Source organism: Aptenodytes patagonicus, chromosome 1 (assembly GCF_965638725.1).
Source record: "Aptenodytes patagonicus chromosome 1, bAptPat1.pri.cur, whole genome shotgun sequence".
Classification (NCBI taxonomy): Eukaryota; Metazoa; Chordata; class Aves; order Sphenisciformes; family Spheniscidae; genus Aptenodytes; species Aptenodytes patagonicus.
In genome coordinates, this window is record NC_134949.1 from 6,940,554 (window position 1) to 6,961,161 (window position 20,608).

General features: G+C 45.5%; 1 protein-coding gene across 1 annotated transcript; it reads left to right on the forward strand.

Annotated features, from left to right (window-relative positions):
* The first annotated feature begins 258 nt into the window (after positions 1 to 258).
* Positions 259 to 20,388, forward strand: MCM10 (minichromosome maintenance 10 replication initiation factor). Its single transcript, XM_076328619.1, has 20 exons — positions 259 to 303; positions 1,547 to 1,597; positions 2,411 to 2,731; positions 3,525 to 3,629; positions 4,224 to 4,358; positions 4,875 to 5,049; positions 5,865 to 6,030; positions 6,796 to 6,963; positions 8,356 to 8,472; positions 9,919 to 10,118; positions 11,114 to 11,214; positions 12,275 to 12,376; positions 12,485 to 12,602; positions 13,535 to 13,763; positions 15,333 to 15,474; positions 16,170 to 16,288; positions 17,174 to 17,287; positions 18,070 to 18,215; positions 18,428 to 18,470; positions 18,855 to 20,388. Exons 2-20 carry the CDS (start codon positions 1,591 to 1,593, stop codon positions 18,936 to 18,938), a joined length of 2,592 nt encoding a protein of 863 aa, XP_076184734.1. The 5' UTR covers positions 259 to 303; positions 1,547 to 1,590; the 3' UTR covers positions 18,939 to 20,388.
* The last annotated feature ends 220 nt before the right edge of the window (positions 20,389 to 20,608 follow it).

A 20,608-nucleotide genomic window follows, 5' to 3' on the forward strand; every position in this document is an offset into this window, starting at 1 on the left:
GCTCCACCGAGGCGTATAACAATGGCATGACGTCGTCGTCCTCACACCCGTGACCTCACTCAGCACAGCCGCTCGTCCCTACGCCGCTATCTCCCCCTCCCTTGGCCCACACCCTTGGCATCAGCATCCTCCCCGCCGCCTGCCCACAAGCAAGATGGCGCCGGGCGGCGCCCCTGCTGCCAGGACTAACGATGGCGCGAGCGCGCGCCGCGCGCACCCCGGAGCTGCGCCCGCGCATGCGCGGGGGGGGGGGCGTGGTCCGGGTTGGAGTTTTGGCGGGTGCCGGAGAGCGCGCGGCCGGCGGTGAGTGGGGTCGTGTGAGGGAAGGCCCGGGGGCCACGGGAGGGATCGGGGGTGCGGGGGGGCCGGGAGCCCAGTAAGCGATTCCCGGGGGGCAGAGGCTGGGGTGAGGCATCGGAGGTCCGCGGGGAAACTCTGGAGGAGGTCGGGGTTCCCCTGGGTGAGGGAGGCGGCCGAGCGGCGAGGGGAGCCGTGAGGGGAAGGAGGATCCCCTGGGCGGGGATCCCGGGCAGCGCTGGAGCAGAATCGGGGATCCACTGGGGGCAGAGATGGGGATCCCGCGGCTGCTGTGGTCCGCGCGGAGGCGAGCGGCGGCCGGCACGGCACGGCACAGCCGAGCTCTGCCGGGCCTTGGGTGCCCGGGGCTGGCCGTCAGGGGGAGATCCCGGGGTGACCCGCCTCCCGCGCGGCCGCCCGGGTGAGCCCCCGCGGGACCCGCTCGGCAGCAGGGTGGACCCCGGGGCCGGTGTCACCAGCAGGACCGCGGGAGCCCGGAGCTGTGTGGTGGTCACTAGCCACGCCTGCTCGTGTATGCTCTTGAGTTTTGTTTTGTTCTTTGCTGAAAATTAATATTCTGGAGCAAGAGAAAAGAGAGAACTATTAAAAGTGGAGTTTATGGGCGAAACAAAAGTCTCTGCAGCAGGAAGACCTGCAAGCAGAGAGTTAGAGTTTGGGTTTGTGAGTAATCCATCCCCAGAGGATTTCTCTTCTGTTATACAGTCTTCCCTTGGCCATTTATGTCTGCCTATGCGATTATTTTTCATGGTCATGTGTCCATGAAATGGAGGAGCTGTGAGAAATGTAGAATGTATGCTTTTAAGAATAAGAACTGCGTTGTGAGAAGAGAGCGAAGCCTTGCTACCTTCTTCCATTTTCAAATGAAGACTGAATCCATTTTGGAAAATTTGCTTTAGTTAAATGCTAAGTATGATTATAACACAGGACTGATGAGGTGGAAATGGTTTTTACTAGGAAAACATGGTAGGCATTTCTTAAAGTCTGTGTCTGTTATGGGCTTTTTTCTAAAAGTAATGCCCTTGTGCTGCAGTGAGTTCAGCATAGATCAGACTTTAGATGTAGAAAATGTACATGGAGATTTTAAATTTAGTGGAGCCCTCATCTGCAGCTGTAAACAAAAACAAGCTGGTGGTTTGCAAATCATCAAATAAGGTGCCTGAACAAAACATGTATTTCTAGTTGAGCTATATCTATTTTAACAGTATCAATGTTGTTCTCCCCATAACAGAATATTTTTGCTTGAGGGACTCTTGAAGAAATCCTGGTGAAATCATGGATGGTAAGGGGGAAAGTACTCTTTTACTTTCAGTAGGAAAATTGTCTTCTGACTAATACGTTAGTTAATAAGTTCAAGTGTTCAGAAATCTTGGTAAACTTTTTAGCAAGGGAAATAATGTTGCACTGACTTCATTTGGGGAGGCCTTTGAGGTTGCCCCTTGCCTTCATTGTTGCCACCTTTCTGTGAGGCTGCTCTGCCCCTTCCCTGGTTTTGTGTTTTCTTCAGCAGCAAAGGCTAAATACATTTCCTGGTTTGTTCTGCAGTTCAGCTCTGCTCTCTCTCCCATTCCTCTCTCTGTAGCTGATTTTCTTTTTTCCATTATTTGTACCTTTGATCCATGTTTCTTTGCTCTACTCTCTTCCTTGAGCAAAGCATATGTGAGAATATGCTTTCTTGCCTGCCTTGCATCTTCCTCTTCAGCTTCTATTGGCAAAAGCCACGTGGGTGTCTCTGTAGAGCTCCTGGCTACACCTTTACAGGTCTCAAGGCTTTTCTTTGTAACAGCAGCTATTGTACAAGCAGCTGCATAGGAGGAAAAGCCAGCGCTAAGTGGCCTGCAAGTTTTCTGCCTACCAGCCAGCCTGGATCACAAGCTGAGAGTGTCTGCAACCACATTTCCATCTGACCAGGCAGCAGGAAGCTGCTTTATCTTCCTTTAGCCAAAGCTGAAGTAGTTTTTTAAGAATTCCACTTGCTGCTCTGATTTAGTTTCAGTTGTCATTAGCTTGTGATTAGAGTATCTTGGATGTTTTATTCCATGGCAGCTTTCCTCTAACTGGACAGAAATAACGCTGAGTTTAATTTTTGCCTTAGCTGATGATGACTTGGATCTGTTGGCCTCCCTCCTGGAAGAAAGCGAGGCAACTGAGGAAGGGAATTCTGCTGAGGAGGAAGATGCCCCAGAGGATGAGGGGGGAAAACCAGATGAATACGATGAGCTCTTCGATGCAGAAGATGATGCGTCCTACACTGAGGAGGTCGACGCTGAGGACAGCATGACTGATGAGCAGAAGGAGAACCTGGCTGCACTGTTTGGAGATGTAGATGACCTGCTGGAAGAGGAGGCGGCAGAAGAAACTGTCCCCACTTCAGCTCACAGTCAGGCAAAAGAGAAAACCAACCAAGAACTGCAAGGTTTCTGTAACAGCATCTTTTATCTGATTTGTGATATATATCTTGTCTCTAGAGGGCTAATGGGCAGAAGGCAGGGCCTGCTGCTTCTTACTTTAGGATGGTGCCCAGAGGGGCAATACAGAAAGTCCTTGTGAAAGTTTCTAGGTCGAGTTTTCAGTCTTCAATGACTAAACTCACCAAACCTGTTTTTCCAAAAGAAAGACAGAGAACTGAAGTAAGCTAGGGAGACTAAACTAGCTGTGGTGAGCAGGACAGGGAAGGTTGCCTATGTACCTGTGCCTTGTTTGATGAAGAGCAATGTTGCTTCAGTCTTCAGGGCTGTCATCCTGGCATCTTTCACCAGCACAGCAATCCCTTCCCCCTCAGGACTTATCAGCAGGAGGCTCCGCCATACCAGTCAGTGCGGAAGCAGAGTTGGCCACTGAGCCTTCCCGTCTCTGGGCCACATATTTGATTATATTGGAAACATTTCTTTATAGTAGGGAGTGCAATCATCAGCCATATAAATTGTCTTATGTTCAGTAGGAAAGATATATGCAACGTGGCAAGGAGCATACTACAGTCAAGTAAAATATTTATATGAGAGAAGTCAGCTCCAGGCTGTATGGAAAAGTGTCCCTTCACTGTGAGCTATGTAGACTCAAGTAAATCTGTATTGTGGCTCGAGTCTTTGTTTTCTAAGTTCCTATGATGTAGTAAAACTGCCAGACTTCCAGGGATCTCATAAATCCCTGTTAGCAATGGCTTCCCGCTGTTTTCATTATTACCCTTTTTCTTCTCCTCTCTTTCCTAGCTGAGCTGAGAAAATTGCAGGAACAGATGAAGATGTTACAGGAGCAGTTGCAAAAGGCTGCTATTGGGCAGCAGTCCAGCTCAGGCCCTGAGAAGAAAACCCCTGGTAATGAGACTAATTAAATGGGTTTATGATTTGTTGACCTACCAACTTGCAGTTTATAGGCAAGACTCCAGATAATCCCAAAGTGGGCACTGAGTAGCGAGGAGGAATGGTGGTATGGTGTATTCCCACACAGGTTGTTTCCTGCGGCTACAGACTAAATCAATGAGCTGCAGTTTTGGTGTCTGCATCAGGGGTTGATTCTACATGGGGCATCTTTCATGACTGAAGTGCTCCAGGGTCTTCTGCTGGAAGTGTCCCTTCTCACTGGCAGACGTTGGTACACCCAGAAAACACAACTATATTTGTTGCTGTAGCACATTGGGTGTAGTAATGAAACTACATGGGAAAATTGAAAAGCAAGGGGATGTTCCTACTTTCCACAGCTTTGTGGTTTCAGTGACATCCAGAGTTTTAGGTCATCATGAGGAAAAGGCATTGGGGCTTTTCTGGCTGTTGCATTTCAGATGCTGGCAACTTAGCTGAAGGGCTTCTATGTGGACTTGTTATTCAGAGAATTACTTAATTTGGAGCAGTTCTTAGTGTTTGAGTCCAGATCCTGAGATCTCATAAATAATTTTTTGTTTTCTTGGCCAGGTAAATCTCCTTGTCCACCCTTAAAGGAAAGGAAAGTTCAGAAGCTGCAAGAGTCACCATGTTTCTCAGCCCAGCTGGGCAATCCTTTACCGCCAGCCAAGCGAGGAATCCAGAAATCAAAAGCATCCTCAGCAGGTACCATTCTCAGTCTGCCTTTCACTGAAACACACTTTTGTTGAAAGCCTGTCTAGTTCACAGCAGCGGTGTAGACACATCCAGGATAGTTTTACACTAGTCAGTGCACCAGTAGCAGTCTGGTCACAGCGGAGCAGAGCTCACTACAGAGTTAGTTATTGTATTCTTTGCAATGGGTGCTATGCTCTGTACTGCTACGGTTAACTTGGACACTGACAGCAGTCTAGCTTGCATCTGTGTATCCTACAGTTTAGCTTGCCTGGAAAATAAGAGCTGCTCTGGGAAGCTCCTCACCAGGCAGAATTCATTGCTTGAGTTACATGTGACTGATCTGGAGCTGTCAGTTCCCAGCTGACTGGGAGACCAGTTCAGTACAAATAAGACAGTTTTACACCTTTTTCTTAAGTGTGTTATATTAGACTCCTGTCTCTGGTCGGGTGTAAGTTAGTATTATTTTTGTTGAGAAGTTTTCTTTCATTATCAAGATTTTTTTTTTTGCTTTTTTTCCTGCTAAAGAGAACAAGACTCCTCCTCCACGACAAGTCCTCAGTCTGGCGTTCCAGCCTCTCAAGTCTGCCACAGGGAACACACCCAGTAAGGTGACCAGAGAGAAGACTCCTCACATGCCTACATGCTCCAGTGCAACAACTCAGCCAGTGTCTGTGGAAACCTTCTCGGGACTGAGATTAAGGTCAGCAGCCCAGCACTGGGCTCTGTCTGGGGACATCACCCTCCAGTAATGGGAGAGAAAATGCAATCAATCCAATGTCCTGTGATGCTAGTCACACAAGTGGTGCGCGGAGGACTGGATTTCTGATTTGCTGTATATACATCATTTAACCATATCAGATTAGTCAGTTGTCATTAGGGGACGTAACGCAAAGCCACAGCATTGGCTGGTTGATTGATCAGTAAACAGGTAACATTGACTTTTGGCTTATTACCATATTTCTATTTTCACCTTTGCTCTTTTCTAACAAAAAACCTATCATTTTGTTAGCACTGCCTTCCCTGGGATGTCCTCAGTGGTGGAGGAGGGATGCAGTGGGCATGTGCAACGCCTGACTGTGCTCCAGTTGAGCAGATTTTGCACCACACTGAGAAGCCTCAGGAGCCACTCGTGATCCCCATACTCGATGTGGCCACAAGAGGTCTCTGAATACTCACAGTGTCTTTCCTCACCAGAAACCATGCTGAATTTCCAAACCTTGCTCAGACAGTCATGGTACTCAGTCCTTCCTGAAATGAGCAGAGTTAATGCAGGCTTGGGGCTAAGTTGCGGTGCAGCTTTTTGGACAAAACCCAGCATGATCAGTAGCTTTCTGATATTTGTACAGAGTCCTGAACTGAGGGGTTTTGTTTGAAGTGAACTCTGGGTGAAATAAGGCACAGAGGCATTTTGCAGCAAGAGATAGTCTCCCCAGAAGAATGCTGGATGGTTTTGATTGTCTCTGTCCATTTATGCCAATGGATGTGTTCTCTTTTACATGCTTTCACTTGATGTAGAAAACCCCGGGTTTCATCGGCTGAAATGGACAGGAAAATGGCTAACCGGAAGCTCATCCGACTGTCCCAGCTGAAGAGCAAACTTGCTGCAGAAAATCTGGAGGAAATAGACTGGGTAACGTTTGGAGTCATAGTGAAGAAGACCACTCCTCAGAGTGCAAATAATGTAAGTAACTTTGTTGTATCCCTTGCTCAGTTCAAGTGAAATGCTGGTCTTCTTTCCTGATAAACTAATTAGGTCTTCAACTTAATCACCCAACTCCATGTAGTTAATGAAAAGCTACTGTATTAAAGGTCTTGGCTCGTCTGGTTTCATGCAGTAATGCTGCTTTTAGTCCTCAGGGTAAGTCCTTAGCTTATCTGGTGCAACTGTCCCAGACAGTAGCATTGGCTAATGTAACCATGGCATAAATCTGTCTTAAATCTGTTCATCCACTGTTATATGTTAAATGCCAGTGCGAAAAAAAGGACTGTGACTCCCAGGGTTTCTAGACAGCCCTCTTGTTTTAAATGTGCCAACGCATTCTGCTTCCAGCATTTCCCTAGAGGCCGTTCTGTCCTAAATGGTGTACATGTCCTATAGAAAGTCATTGATGAAACAGAGATCTAGATATGCCTTGGTTTTGTTTGTTCAGTGGGGTAAAAACCTCTTTATTCAGCAAGCAAGAGTGCTGCCCAGCTTTAATATCAGGAAGATTGGTGGTAGCAGAATTATTGTGCTATTTTGGCCTTTAAGAATCCCAGAACTGGCTGTGTGGCATGGCTGGAGATACTATATCTAACCTCTTCTGAGGTTACGAATTGTGCTTTTCTAAATCAGGAAAACCCAGGGGGGTGGAAATCAGAATAACTCTTTAAAAGCAACAGCAAGAGGGGATGCAGTCAGTGTCCCTGGACTGAGAGCTGAAAGGAAAGCCAATGTCTGTTCCAGGGCAGAACCTTCAGTATCTGGCGACTGAACGACCTACGGGATCTCAATCGGTGTGTCTCACTCTTCTTATTCGGTGATGTCCACAAAGAGCACTGGAAGACAGACCAAGGCACAGTCATCGGGCTGCTCAATGCTAATCCTATGAAACCTAAAGAAGGCTCCGATGAGGTGAGAGGATTTTTCACTTGCCCGTCAGCTGTAGATAAAAACCCCTAGCTGAACTTTTTCATATCTGCTTGAGGTTTAGCTTTAGAACACATGTTAAGGCTGAAATTACAGCAGTCTGCCTAAACGGTTTGAATTGCATTTAGATATTTGCGTGGTGTGTATTTGCTCCTGGCCTTCTGGAAGACTGAACTTCAAGAAGTCCTATTAAGCATCTAAAATCAGAGTTTATTCAAGAGTTTAATCTGCTCTCGGTAGCAGTCGGCTCTACCAGGGAGTGTATTTTCATTTCAGTTTATTCAGCTACTTCAGTGCAATGCCTATTTCAGCCTAGAGGTCTCTCAAAGCTGAAAAAGGTGGGGAAGCTCATTTCTCTCTTCTTATTTAAGCATGAGATGTGATTGCAAAATGTTTCCTGGTTCCAAAATCATGACTAAGAAGCAGCAATATTTGATTTATTAAACAAATGATGTATTATGTATTGATACATAGTTGATACATAGTAGTTTGCTTGTTTAATCAATTACTTACAAATGCAGAGCATGATGAATTACTTTTCTGTATGTATCAAAATATTTAAGGTGGCTTCATTTTGCTAATAATTTTTTTTTTTTTTAATATCTTTTTAATTCCACTGGAATGGAAACCATTTTTACTGACTTCTGTCAAGTGGAATTGCAATCTAGTAGCTGGTGATGTAGTGTTTTGCACTTTAAATTCTCCAAATGGAAAAATTAAGAATCTCATTAATTGTCTATTAAGCTATATAATTGCTTGAATTAACATGAAAAAGCAGAAGAAAGTCCTGTTGGTGAGTAGAAGGGCATACCAGATCTAATGTAAAGGCTGTATTTAACTGTTAAGAATGGCTGCTCTTAGCTAAAATGTACACATTTAGAACTACATTAAAACTGATGACTTAAAGTGTTTCTTACCTACAGACACAATTCCTAGTATCTTTGGTTGTGTGAAGTAGGCACTCTTCTTGCACAGGGGTCAGTTTTGATTGGACCTAGACATATGGAGAGGGACAAGCTCTAGTACATCTCCTTCCCATCTACTGCCGAGTGTGGTTGCCATGATGGCATCAGAGCCAAGAGTTTGTGGAGGACCATCATTTATAGCACAACTAGATCTGCCTTTGCTGGTCCTTGGTTTCCTGAGGCTCTGAGCATAGAAATCCAATGTCTTTCATCTCTTTGTGAGAAATAAATTAACTTTTTAACTGAGCCTTTTCGCAATCTGAACAGGACATGTGGCTTTCTTAAACTAGGCCTGCATTTTAAAACTGCATTGTTAATACCAGAGGTACCAAACTGGACCAGAGCCAAACCAGTGATATCTAGAGAGAAGCCCATCCAGTTCTCCTCAAGGCATGTTCTGATTTCTTTCTAGGTGTGTTTGTCTGTTGACCATCCCCAGAAGATCCTCCTCATGGGTGAAGCTCTGGACATGGGCACTTGCAAAGCCAGGAAGAAGAACGGTGATCCTTGTGCACAGATTGTGAACCTGGTCTGTATCTCAGTAGTTAGGACATCCTTAAGCTGTTGGTAAAAATCTGGCTGCTGATTTTGTACTGATGCTCCAACTCTTTGACTTGTTTCTGGATCTTGACTTGCGACTAAAGTGGGTGGAGAAACTGAGAAATGAAACCCAGAGGAGCTGCTTCTCTGATGGCACTGTGGCAGCAGCACAGTAGTTACCTAAATGCAAAGCTGGTGCTGCAGTGAAAAGAGATGGTCTTGACCCATGACTGCCACCGTCTCCACACCCTTTCAGTCTCCTTTGCACCGGTGCAAGCTTCCATGCACTGCACTAGAGAACTGATCCAAGGTAAAACAATAGGAGGTTTTTGTTGGGAATGGCTGTGTTTTTCGGAGATGGTTTTAACTCAATGAGTTCCCTAGTCCAGCGTGCCCTCAAGCTGGCAGAATATTTATACCTGAATGTGGGGCACTGGAGATGAGAGGAAAAAGGTGTTGGGATTCTTCTTTTAGGGACAGTACTGGCTCGTACTAGTTTAAAGGACTTGTGGACTATGTCACTTCATGGCTATGATGATGTTATGATATCTGAAAGGAACCCTGAGTCAGAAGGGTTATAGTTAGTTGGGTAGCACTTAGAAGGAGGAGAGAAAATGAAGGAATGAAGAACTGGGGAGAAACTCAAAGTGTGTGGAATGGGAGGAAGACAAATACAGAAGGTAACTGTAGCAAACAAGGCTGTGATTGCAGACCTGCTCCACGAGGTGGCTGTGCACAGGGGTCTCAATGTCAGTGATGTGTTCCAGTGCCACCTGGAACAAACCATAGATGGAGGCTGTCTGGCAGAAGAACCTCATGAAGGAATTGGCTGTCTGTTTAATTACTGACAAAGAATGTTTGATTGTGGGGTAATTGTAGTTATACAAATCTGGGGCAGACGAATATCAATGAGAATGGAGTTATTTTTTTGGTAAAAAGTTAAAGAACACCCTGAGTGAGTGCATTTATGGCACTGCTGTCTCTGACTGGCAGGTTCACTATCTTCAGTTCTAAACTCCTTCAGACGGACACTGAGAACTGATGAATTAATTTGAAATGAGTGCACGAAATATCTTGCTCCGGTGTTAGTTTTCCTTTGTGTTCATACCAGTAAGAAAATAGCATGCAGTTCGGAGTCAAGAGTACAGAATCTGGGCAAGAGGACCTGGGACTTCAGTTGACTTGAGCCAAGGAATAGCTTTAAAATTCCTTGATGCACAGGTTTTTTTCCAGTGATTAGTATGGGCAATTTTAGTTTTGTTTTTCATTGCTGGAGTGTGGGCATATGTTTGCTGAGCTGGTCAAATGCTGGACCTATCTACTACAATAGAGATGTTACTTCAGTTTAGCCATAGAAAGATGTGTGTGGGTGAGAGGAATGAAGTAAATTGTAATTGCTAGTGTTCTGCAACAGGCTTCTCCCATTTCTTTTCAGAACGACTGTGAATATTGTCAGTATCACATACAATCCCAGTACAAGAAGCTTAGCTCGAAGCGGGCAGATCTGCAGTCCACCTTCTCTGGTGGCCGTATTCCCAAAAAAGTTGGTCGGAAAAATCCCAGTTTGAAGGAGAGGCTGTGTCAGGATGGGTTTCACTATGGAGGTGTCTCTTCAGCAGCATATGCAGCCTCAGTGTAAGATAACCACTTATTTTCCTTGCTTTTGAACAGAATTTCCCTCCCATATACAAGTGAGCCTGAAGCTATCTCTAAGGGGGTCTAATTAGGTAGAGATCCCTTTGACTTAACTACATTCACCAGAGAGGAATAAATGCCCCACATTTGGTGTAATCCTCCTGGCCCCATGGGGTAACAGAGCCGCATCTGATAGGAAAATTTTAACGGTCAGCGCTAAGATGTGGTAAGGGGTGTTTTTACCTCTAAATTAATATTCTGTTGTGAAGCCAGGCGGCATTGTGTTTCAGTAGATGAAATGAATTTTATCATGAGATCCCAAGCATTCAAGTCTCCGAGTATTTTTCAGTGCCATTCCCTTACCGTATTTTGTTATGGCTCATTGCATTTAATCCAAGACTCAGTGTATTCTGTATTTTCTCCTCCTCTCTTCCTTGGCTGAAATAATACAGTATCACTATGTGTTAATGAAGAGACAGTAGTACCCCCGCATATTATTAAGTGACCAAGATCAGTAGATCAGTATGCATCTCATAAGTAGCATGGAGGGGCCAGGTCCTTCATCCCAATCCCCCTGAAGACAGCTGTGGAAAGACTTGAGTCACAGCTGGATCAAGCCCTGTGCTTACACACGGCTTTCATTCCCTTACCACTGCCCTCTGATAACTGGTGTGACTCCGCAGTAATGAAGCAATTCTAGCCTTTTCTCCATCCCTGGAACTAACTGTGAGCAAAGCTTAGCCTTTACCTACGTTTAGTTTTCTCTCAATGCATAGGAAATACATATCTCAACCCAGGGAGAAATGGGAGATCCTAAACATTGTGCTAGAATTTGGATTTAGATCCACATCCTTCCCAAAGACAGCCAGATGACAGGAGAGAGGCACACTTTAGGGTGGCTGGAGTTCTGCTGAGGCACTGGGCTAGCGTTCGAGCTCCTGTCCTTGCTCTAAGCATGGGAAAACTGATGTTCTGGTTTTGTTTCCTCTTTCTAGTGCAGCAGCTGCAGTGCCGAAAAGGAAGATTCAAACCACTCTCTCCAATCTGGTCGTGAGAGGAGTTGATGCAATTGTCCAGGAAACCAAGCAGAAAATTGGTACCTAACTACCCATGTAGTCTCTTCACCCTCCAGATATTGCCAGCTTGACGTGTAGCTGTGTCCCAGGACCCCGCTACTCACTGAATGAATCTGGCAATTGGTTTGCTACAGAGGTAGCCGTTTGCAGGCTGCTTTCTCAACTGATCAAAACTCCTCTTCCCTTTTGAGATTGCAGCTGCAAGGCAAATGTAACTAAGCAACTGTGTAGCTCCATGCATCTTTTTTTCATCAGTGCCCCTGAATTAAGTGTCCTGTTCTGTCTTTGGACAGTGACAGCAGATCTTTGCCAGATTAATGCGAATCTTCACATTTAATCTTCAATCTTAAAACTTCAAAATTTTAAGAACGTTGAACCAGAGAATTTATTTTGTTTGATTAAACTAGATGACTTCTGTCAATCTTAGCTTCCAAGGAATACTAAGTATAAATCAGTCAGGTCTGCAATGCAGGGGACCTCCTGAGTACCCAGCCTGTTTCTAGTGCTTTTCTTTTGTGATCTTCAAAGCATGTCCCCATCGCCTTTGGGGTGTCACTGATCTTCTCTGCCTCCATTTAATTTCTGTAAAGCCCTTAATATTACACCCTTTTTATGCTCGGTGGAGAGCAGATGACAGATTATTCGAACTATGATGTGCTCTAGATGTAACTTAGATGTCTTATTCACAGCTTTCAGTTCCCTCAGTTGCCTCCATTTCAGGCAACATAGTGTGTGTCCTGTCTCTAGCTTTTAGCTGCTCCAGGGATAAGATGTGGTGGCTTCAGGGCTTTCAAGCATTCAACAAATGGGAACAGTGGGAGCACCACAGACAGCCAAGGCTGATGGGGAACTGTCTGACTGATGAAATTGCTGAAGGGGTAGAAATGTCTTTGTGATGTGCTCTGTGAGGACAAGGCCTTGGGCGACCAAATATAACGAAGTTGGCCTTGCTTTTTGGGGGTGCTCACTCAGGTGACCCACAGGGGTTTCTTCCAACCTAGACTACTCTACATCTCTAAAGCCAGGCCTGCTTCCCTTCCTGGCTCCAAATCTGTTGTATTTCTGCCTCGTCTGCTCCAGGTGCAGCAAAGAGACCCATGCAATGTTCTGAGGAATTCAAGGAACTGCTGGCACAGCCAACTTTTGGAGCACGAAACCTCTGCAAACACTGGACCAGAGCAGGTATTGTCCTTTTGCCTGAAGGAAAACCCACTCCTGAAAACACTCAACTTCCTTCTGAGCAAACAGTAGTGGCTTTTTATTTTGTTTTGGTTTGTTTTTTTTTCCCAGATGCTGAAAAGAAGCAAGGGGCCAATTTCCAGTCTGTCTCTGCTTCAGCACTGCTCAAGCAACAGAAACAGAAATTGCTGGAGGCCAGAAAAAAGCGATCTGAAGAGATTCAGAGGCGGTAATACATACTGACTTTCACAGGAAGGGTTCCATTATTGTGGCCCTAAGTATAACTGTGGGAGGTGTTTTGCTGTTTTAATAAAAACTTCATTTAAATAGAAATACCCCAGTATTCAGTGGAGAACCAAATGCTCCAGCACAGTACCCAGCAACTGGAAGGCATGATGGGAAGAGGCTGATTAGAGTAGGAAACTGGGGTCAGGAGTCCTGGTTCTGTTCCTTCCTGGCTTGCAAGGGTCTTCTGAACCTTAAGATTTGCCAAGTGTTTTTTGCATGTCTTGTTGAAGAACCTCAGAAGAGCCACCCTGGGTGAGACTGAGATTGATGTAGCCAAGTAGCCTCAAAAGGCTCAACGGGAGCCAAAACAGAACCTGAAGGAGAATAAGACTAGGCACAATCATGATGATATTTCCCCCTAATACTCTTCCAGCCTACAACACTATGTACTTCAGGGACTCTCCAAGCTAGAGGTGATGTCTGTCACAATATTTCTGAAGGCTTTTTTTTTTTTCCCATGAACCTGTCCAACCTCTTCACCATGATCTAGGTAAACCTAAGCATTTATGTGACTCCTGTGACAAGGAGTCCCACTGCTTAACTACCTGTTCTGCAAAGAAGCCCATTTTTGTGCTTTCAGCTCCCACCTCCCAGCTTCATTTGATGCTTCTCTCTGTTTTTTGTTTTGGAAAGCAATTAGTCATTCACTCCTTCTGGTGACTTCAAGTCACTCTTGATTTCAGCGACCCGGTGAGTTCCTTACCAGTCTTGTTTTCCTCTCCTGAATGCCTGAATTGCTGCATGATTTTCTAGCAATAAAAGGCCAATTAGTGAAAAATCAGTCTGCATCCCTTCCACTCCTATCTGTTTCTTAAACCTTTCTGTCTCTTTGACTTGTGTCTCTATTTCAATGGATTATTCTTGTCTTACAAGGTTCCTCCAGAACACAAGTAAAGCCAGCAGCCCTGCTTTGCCGTCCTCCTCCAGACAGTCCTTGCTCCATTCCTCAATACCTGGGGCAGAGTTTCCCAAAGCTGCAAAAATGTCAACTCCTCAAAGGCCCAGGTTGGGCACAGGCTTCTCAGAAGGAGATGATATCCTCTTCTTTGACGGGTCTCCACCTCCAACACCAAAGCTAGACAGCTTGGCAGAAGCCAAAAAGGTAACGTCTCTTTGAATCTTTTGAGTATGAAGAAGGGCAGGTTAAGGGAAGTTTGGTTTGTGGTAGTAGAGGAGTCTTTGATCAGATACAGGACAGCTCAGTGCTGATATTGGCAAAGTTTCTGATTTGTGGGATCAGACTGGGCTGTATTACAGTACACAAGAAACCTGCAGTTCCTGACAGCTGTTAGTACCAAGGTTCATGCTACCATCTTGCCTGTAGTCAAGCTCCAGAGCAGTGGAACAGCTGCCAAAGAGGGGGCTGTGTCTGTGACATTTGGCCACAGGAGCTGGTGTCTCTTGCTAATTCAAAATTCACCTGAATTGGTCAGCAGCGAGTTGTTAGGATCTGTCTTGCGTGTGATGCTCATGAGCTCACTCTTGATCTTCTCTGAAGACAAGCATCACTGAAGCCACTGACACAATGACAATTTCAGCAAATGCCAGTTGGGCGTGGACAGGGGACAGAGGAGCCTCTTGGGATGGGACTGGGGAAAAGGGGATGGAGAGAGAAGGCATCTCTTAAGTCGTGAGCCTGATGCTAAGCTTTTTGCTGAAGAAACACCTCTTTATGCACGCTAGCAGCTTCTGTGAGTAGAAGTGACTCTGTTCTTCATGACCTGACATAGTCTGTCACCTCTTGGGGACATTACCTTTGGGAGAGCAGTTTGGAGTAGCTGTGTTGCTCTGCTTGCACTCTGTTCTTCATGCAGGTGGGACAGAGCTGCTCTGTCCACTAGTGGCTGCTCTTTCGCTCTTGTGTTTTGGGAGTTTGGGGTGCCTTAAAGCATCAGGTTCTGGATAGGTCCTGGACCAGGATGGGAGGTGCTGAAGTGACTTTTACAGAAGAAAGGAGAGCAAGGCCTGTCACTATTGATTGTTTTACAAGCATGAAAACCCTTAAGTGCTGGGAAGGGGCAGGGGATTTGTGCTGAAAATCCCTGGAGTGCTAAACTGTGCATGTTTGCTCTTTGGCATTGCTAGTGCTGTGTATTGTGGGTGTTTTCCATCTGCCAGGTAAGCAACAGGGAACTAAACTGGTTTAGCTATGTTGTGCCATGAGTTTGGACAAATTTGGTGTCTAGCCAGAACAGACTGCATCTTTCCTTGGCACAAATCTGTTCACATGTTTGCCAAAGAAACTTTTCTCTTCCAGCAAGGAAGAAGGAGTCTTAACATTTTGGGAGTATGGAAAGGAATAGTTGTATGCAATTTTCTATTAGTTCCCAATTATTACCAATTTATGTGGAAATCTCAAGTGATTTGATTCCTCTGGAAAACTTGCTGATTTGTGAAGCAGTTAAAGCACAGCTGCAGAGATATCAAGCCTGGTAACACCCCTGGAGGAGTGATTTTGTGGTTTGGGAAGTCACGAGAGGTTGGGTGATGTGGTGAATTAGATGTACAGCAGAGCTGGGAATTTTGTTGGGCCTCTCTTTGGCCAGCTCTGTGCTCAGGCCAGTGGATCTTGTCTCCTCTATTTGACAGATTTCCTCTGCTACTTCTGGAAGTAGGAACATGGGAACTAGAGTGGTCACCAACATATTCACTGCTCTTTCCTGTTTCCTAGCTGGCTGCGATACACCGACTACGAGCAAAAGGCCAGGTTCTTGTTCAAGCTGACCCGAACAGTGTCAAGAGGAAAAGAGCTGACGTTGACAATGTCCTAGAAATTGTTGAAAGAGTTGAGAAAAATGTTGCTCAGCCACAAGGTACAGAAGCAGAGAATGGTATGCGATGTTAGCTTCTAGAACAGAAGAAATATGATTATGTCCTGCTGAACAGAGCACTAGTTGCTGGGTTAAGGACTTAATTGCTGTGCCAAAGAGAGGCCAAGTTAGGTCTGTTTAGAACTTAAAGGGTTTGTTGCAAAGGCTAAACAATCTCAACCCTGTGGAGAGTGAGAGATGTAATCGCTGATAGTTCCCTGTCCTCATCTCTGTTCCCTTTCCTCCAGCACATGAGCATCTGCAATGCATGGCTGGCTTAACCAAGGGAAACCAAGAAATAGTCCCATCTGTGAACGTATCTGAATTTTCTGTGGGAACTTGAGTTTGCCTGCTCGTGATTTACTGTGTGATCTTGGATGAATTGTTTAGTTCCCTTTAAAGCTTCTCCATCAGTCAGGGAGGCAACACTGCTCTCTCCCCTGGGAGTGATGTGAAAATTCTTAGTACAGTACTTTGAGAGAAGATGCAATGTTATATAAAAAAATGCCTTTTTTTTTCCTGAAGCCATATTTGAACTTGGCTTCATGTTCTCCTGAACTATGAAAGGCTGGTGTTTGACCTGAACATCTGCCTGAGAGACCTGAGACTTCCAAAATCTCCTACAGTGGTCATACTTAGAGATCACAACCTTGTTTTGAACTTGGCTTCTGTAGGACTGAGCACTTTTGTCTCCCTAGATATGGATGAACCGGAGCCTGCCCAAAAGAAACGGTGTGAGCAGCTGGCCTATCTGGAGTCAGAAGAGTTCCAGAAAATCCTGAATGCCAAGTCCAAGCACACAGATGTCCTAAAAGAGGTATGGCCTCAATCCAGCCATGACTGAGGGCTCAGAACTAAGGAGCTGTCTGGACTCCTCATAATGATTTCAGCAAGAAGCAGGCACCGAAACATGTCATAGGCACCAAATCATCCTGATGAGTAGGGTCAGGGGTCTCTGAGCACACAGGGCACAGTGCCTGCTATTCAGCATTATTACCATAGCCATGGCAAGGTCAAGTTGCCATTGTCTTTTTTTGCTGTGTTTGGAAGAATCAGTGAATTTTCCTGGTTAGTGGATGATCAAATAAATCCTTCTACCTTAAAACCAAATTAGCCATGTACCTATTTTGTCCCTCATTTCTTGACATCTTGGCCACATGAAGACAGCTGCCACCTTCATCTGGGACCCATGTAAGTTGTGGAGCCTGTGAAATGCCAGCAGTTGCCCTTAAGAGCTAAGAGGTTGGGTTTCTCCCATTGGGGTCTTTGCTGAGCACGTTCCCAGGGATAAAGCACCTCCAGTGGCACAGGGCTCTTGTCTTGGACACATTGTATTGGTGTGAAGTCCTGGTTGTTTTAAGGTCTTCTGAGGAGTAGTATTTTGGCTAAGAACCAATTCCATTTGTTACATCTGCCTACCCAACCTCTCCCTGCACTGTCCTTGTAGGTAAGTGCTTATTTTAGTAGTATATGCTGTTAAACCCTCCCACTCATACATCTCAGGGGTGGCTCATTCCAGTGTTAGTGAAGAACAGCACGTGCACTATATGGATTTTTTGAAGCAAGAGATATTTGATGTTTCTCTGGCTCCCAGACTGCAGTCTGCTTCAAGCAGGCCCGGTAGTAATTTGCCCTAAGGTCGTTTATGGAGCGGCTTCTCCCATCTTTATCTCCCCACAACCCTTTTTGTGTCCCCCCACAGGCTGAGGCTGAACTGCAGGAGCAATACTTTCAGCCCCTGGTGAAAAAGGAAGAAATGGAAGACAAGATGAGGAGCATTAAAGAAGTGAAATGTCAAGTTGTGACATGTAAAACAGTGAGTGAAGGGGAGCCAAGGTGACAGCAGGGGAGTGGGGCATGGATTGTACAAAATGATGCTGGATCATCCTGCAGACTCCCCATTAGTCACTCTCTTGGCTATAGTGCAGTGCAGGGATCAAATGGAGAGAGTTTCATTCCTTATGACTGTTGCTGAGAGCAGCTCATGCACTGAGTGACATGAAGACCAGGCTTTAGTGCTGTGCTGAACATCTCAACTTGATGTTTATGCCAGTGGGTTCCTTGGGTGTTGGTGTCCTGAAAATATTTATCAGTTTCTTCCCTGAAGTGCTTTGTACCAGGACCCTCAGTTCCCCGTATTAGATGACAAAATAAGCAAAGTGCCTTGAAAACGTAACACTGGGTGTGATTCCTGTGTCTGCATTTCCAGGGACTTTGCCATCAGGAAGAGGAGTGGAGCTTTGTTACTATCCTAAATGTGCTGAGAGGAAGGGAGGGGTTATCTCCCATTCCCAGAGTTTCAGCCCATGCTGGACTTTACCTCTCACTGCCTTTCCTTTCTGTTTTGGGGCTGCACAGAGGGCCACTGTTTGCCCCATGAGGTGCTGGGAGCAGGGCCACAGGGTAGTGGCAAAAAGGGGAAGATGGCATTAGAAGGAGCAGTGACAAAACCCGGGGCGATGATCTCTCAGACTGGTGGGCTCCTCAGGATGGGAGAAGACAGAGATGCTTTCCTCTGGATGTTATCTGTCACCGACCCACAGAACAGGTCTCGCATGCTGGTGGAGCACTCACAGCTCTCTTTCTCCTCCTTGACAGTGTAATTACACCTATTTCAAGCCTCTGGAGATGTGTGTGCAGGATAACCATGACTACCACTGGCATGATGCCATCAAGCGATTTTTCAAATGTCCTTGTGGCAACCGAGCTATTTCCCTTGACAGGCTCCCAAAAAAGCCGTGCAGGTAAGAAGTGACCTCATGAAATAGTGACTGGGGCTTTTCTACTGTCCATTCACAAGTAACGTGTTGGGAGTCACATAACCATGTCCTAAAACGAGAACGTTAGTCCTTGTGCTAAGCAGTGTGGGAAAGGTGAGGGGCTAGTTTTGGACCCCCTCATACCGTGCAGCAAACACACACCACAGTGGTCCTCACCTGCCATCTTCATCTTTCAGTACCTGTGGCCTCTTCAAGTGGGAGCGAGACGGGATGCTAAAGGTAAGCGTGAGCCAGCAGTTTCTGAGCACCTCAGCACTCTGGCTGCTTCTCTTGGTACTTTTGTCCCCCGCTTTGCTTCAGTGCCCTTACGAGCTCCCAGCAAAACCAAGCAGCTCTGCATTTTGTCAGGTACATACAGGTACCTGCAGGCTGTGTTTTAATGGACTTTCTTTTCTTGCTTTCTGTTCTTGAAGCTTTGTTTTATTTAACCGTGGGGAATTTGCTTTTGACCAAAGTTGTAAGAATTCAGAATGTGAAGGTTCCTAGAGTGTCTGTCAATATTTAATCAGATAATTTAGCCCTTCCAGAACCTCTGTCAAAAAAATGTTTGGGAGACATCTTACCACACGTCTAACTTCTTTCCTCCATGGTTTATGTTTCTAGGAGAAAAAAGGTCCGAAGATTGGTGGAGAAACACTTTTACCAAGAGGGGAGGAACAACCAAAATTTCTCAATAGTCTTAAGTGACCTGGAGTTGATTTTTTTCACAACATAAGGATGGATTTCTATGTCTAAACCACACATTTCTTTACTGGAATGCTAAGAGGATTCTGGTTTTAGGGATGAATGAGCAGGGGAGTCAATTCCTGACGAGAAGGACATCCACAAAGTCTCCACCAGGCCACTGCATGGATATTCAGCTTTGATCTTTTTAAAATTGACTGAATAAGGCTGCATGTGAAATACACATTCATGCCTGTTCTTTCTTACTAACAACTTGTTTACAAGATTTAACCTAGAAAAGAGACAGCTAGAAAGGAATTTGTACCAAGAAATCCCTAGGGATCCCTCAATTTATGTTGAATGGCTGCTGTAGTGACCTCACCAGGATTTTAAGTGACAAATCATCATGAACTGGGGTGGACTGTATACTCCATAAGCACTTGTGAAGTTAATGCTGCGGTGCGTAAATGCCAGCCTGTCAAGGTTTTTCAGCTGTTGGCCAAAAAGGGGTGTGAGAGGGTTGTAGTCACAGAGCAGTCTTCACCGGCTCCAAAATTACTCACTTTGAACCTTTAAGAACAGATGTCAAACAGTTCCTGAGTTGTCTCCTTGGCTTAAAAAACCCCTTCAGTGGCTTTGGCATTGCAAACCAGTGGTGTTTACACTGCAGACTACCGGGAGCTCTTCTGAAAGCCCTTTCCCTATCACACAGCCCATACTGGGTTCCCAGCACCATCCACACTGCAGCACCTTTATGGCTACAAACCTGCAGCTCCCACTTTGAAAAGGATTTTAATGAATCTGGCACTGTTTTGTGAGTGGTTTTAAAGAGCTGAGTGGTTACATTTAATACTTTTTACCCTTTTTCTGGCATTTTAAATTTTCCTGAAATCTTTCTCAGTCATCACCATGTCAACCTTGGCTGCTGGCACAGCTGCCTGGGGGACAGTAGCTGTCTCAGACCAAGCAGGATGAGGTCTGCGAGGGCTGGCTCCTGAGAAGGACTGTCTTTATACAGGTGTTTTTCTGAAAGCACATCTCTGTAGGGATGCCTGTGGCATTTGGCCAGCTTTTCCTGGACCTGATCCTTCTGCTGCCCTTAGCTCGTGCTCAGTAGGATCGCAGGGTATTTTTAAGTGCCTAAAACCACTAGTACCTCAGTGATTTGGTGAAACTGCCACCAACAGTCTCACGTGTCCCAGTGGCCTTGTCGATACCTCTTTTGTTTGCTTGCACAGGGGCTGGAAGAGAAGTTACTTTTATTTGAAGCAACTGGGCCGATTTACCTCAGTATTCTGCAGCCTTCATCTCCTACTGGTGCTTTTGCTGGGAAACTTTGCTAGGCATATTGCATTCATTTCAGTCTCATGTTGATATCATTTGATGGGTGGGGTGTCACTGGTAGGTGACTGTGACATTGCTTGGCAACGTCTCCTGTTGATTTCTCATTCAGAATAAACACAGTGTGCAATAAAACAGTTCCTGGGCTTGTATGGTATAATTTCTCTGAGGAAGAGGATGAGTTGCTTGGTCAACATCTTCATTTGCCTGAGAGCTTGGTGGTGAATCACCAAAAGGAATTGGTTTGTGGTCCCTAACTCCGTCTGCCATGCAGTTTTCTCATTCAGACCAACAGGAGTTTCTCACCTGGAGTCCACAAAACCAGCATGAAATTCCACATCGGTATCAGTCTT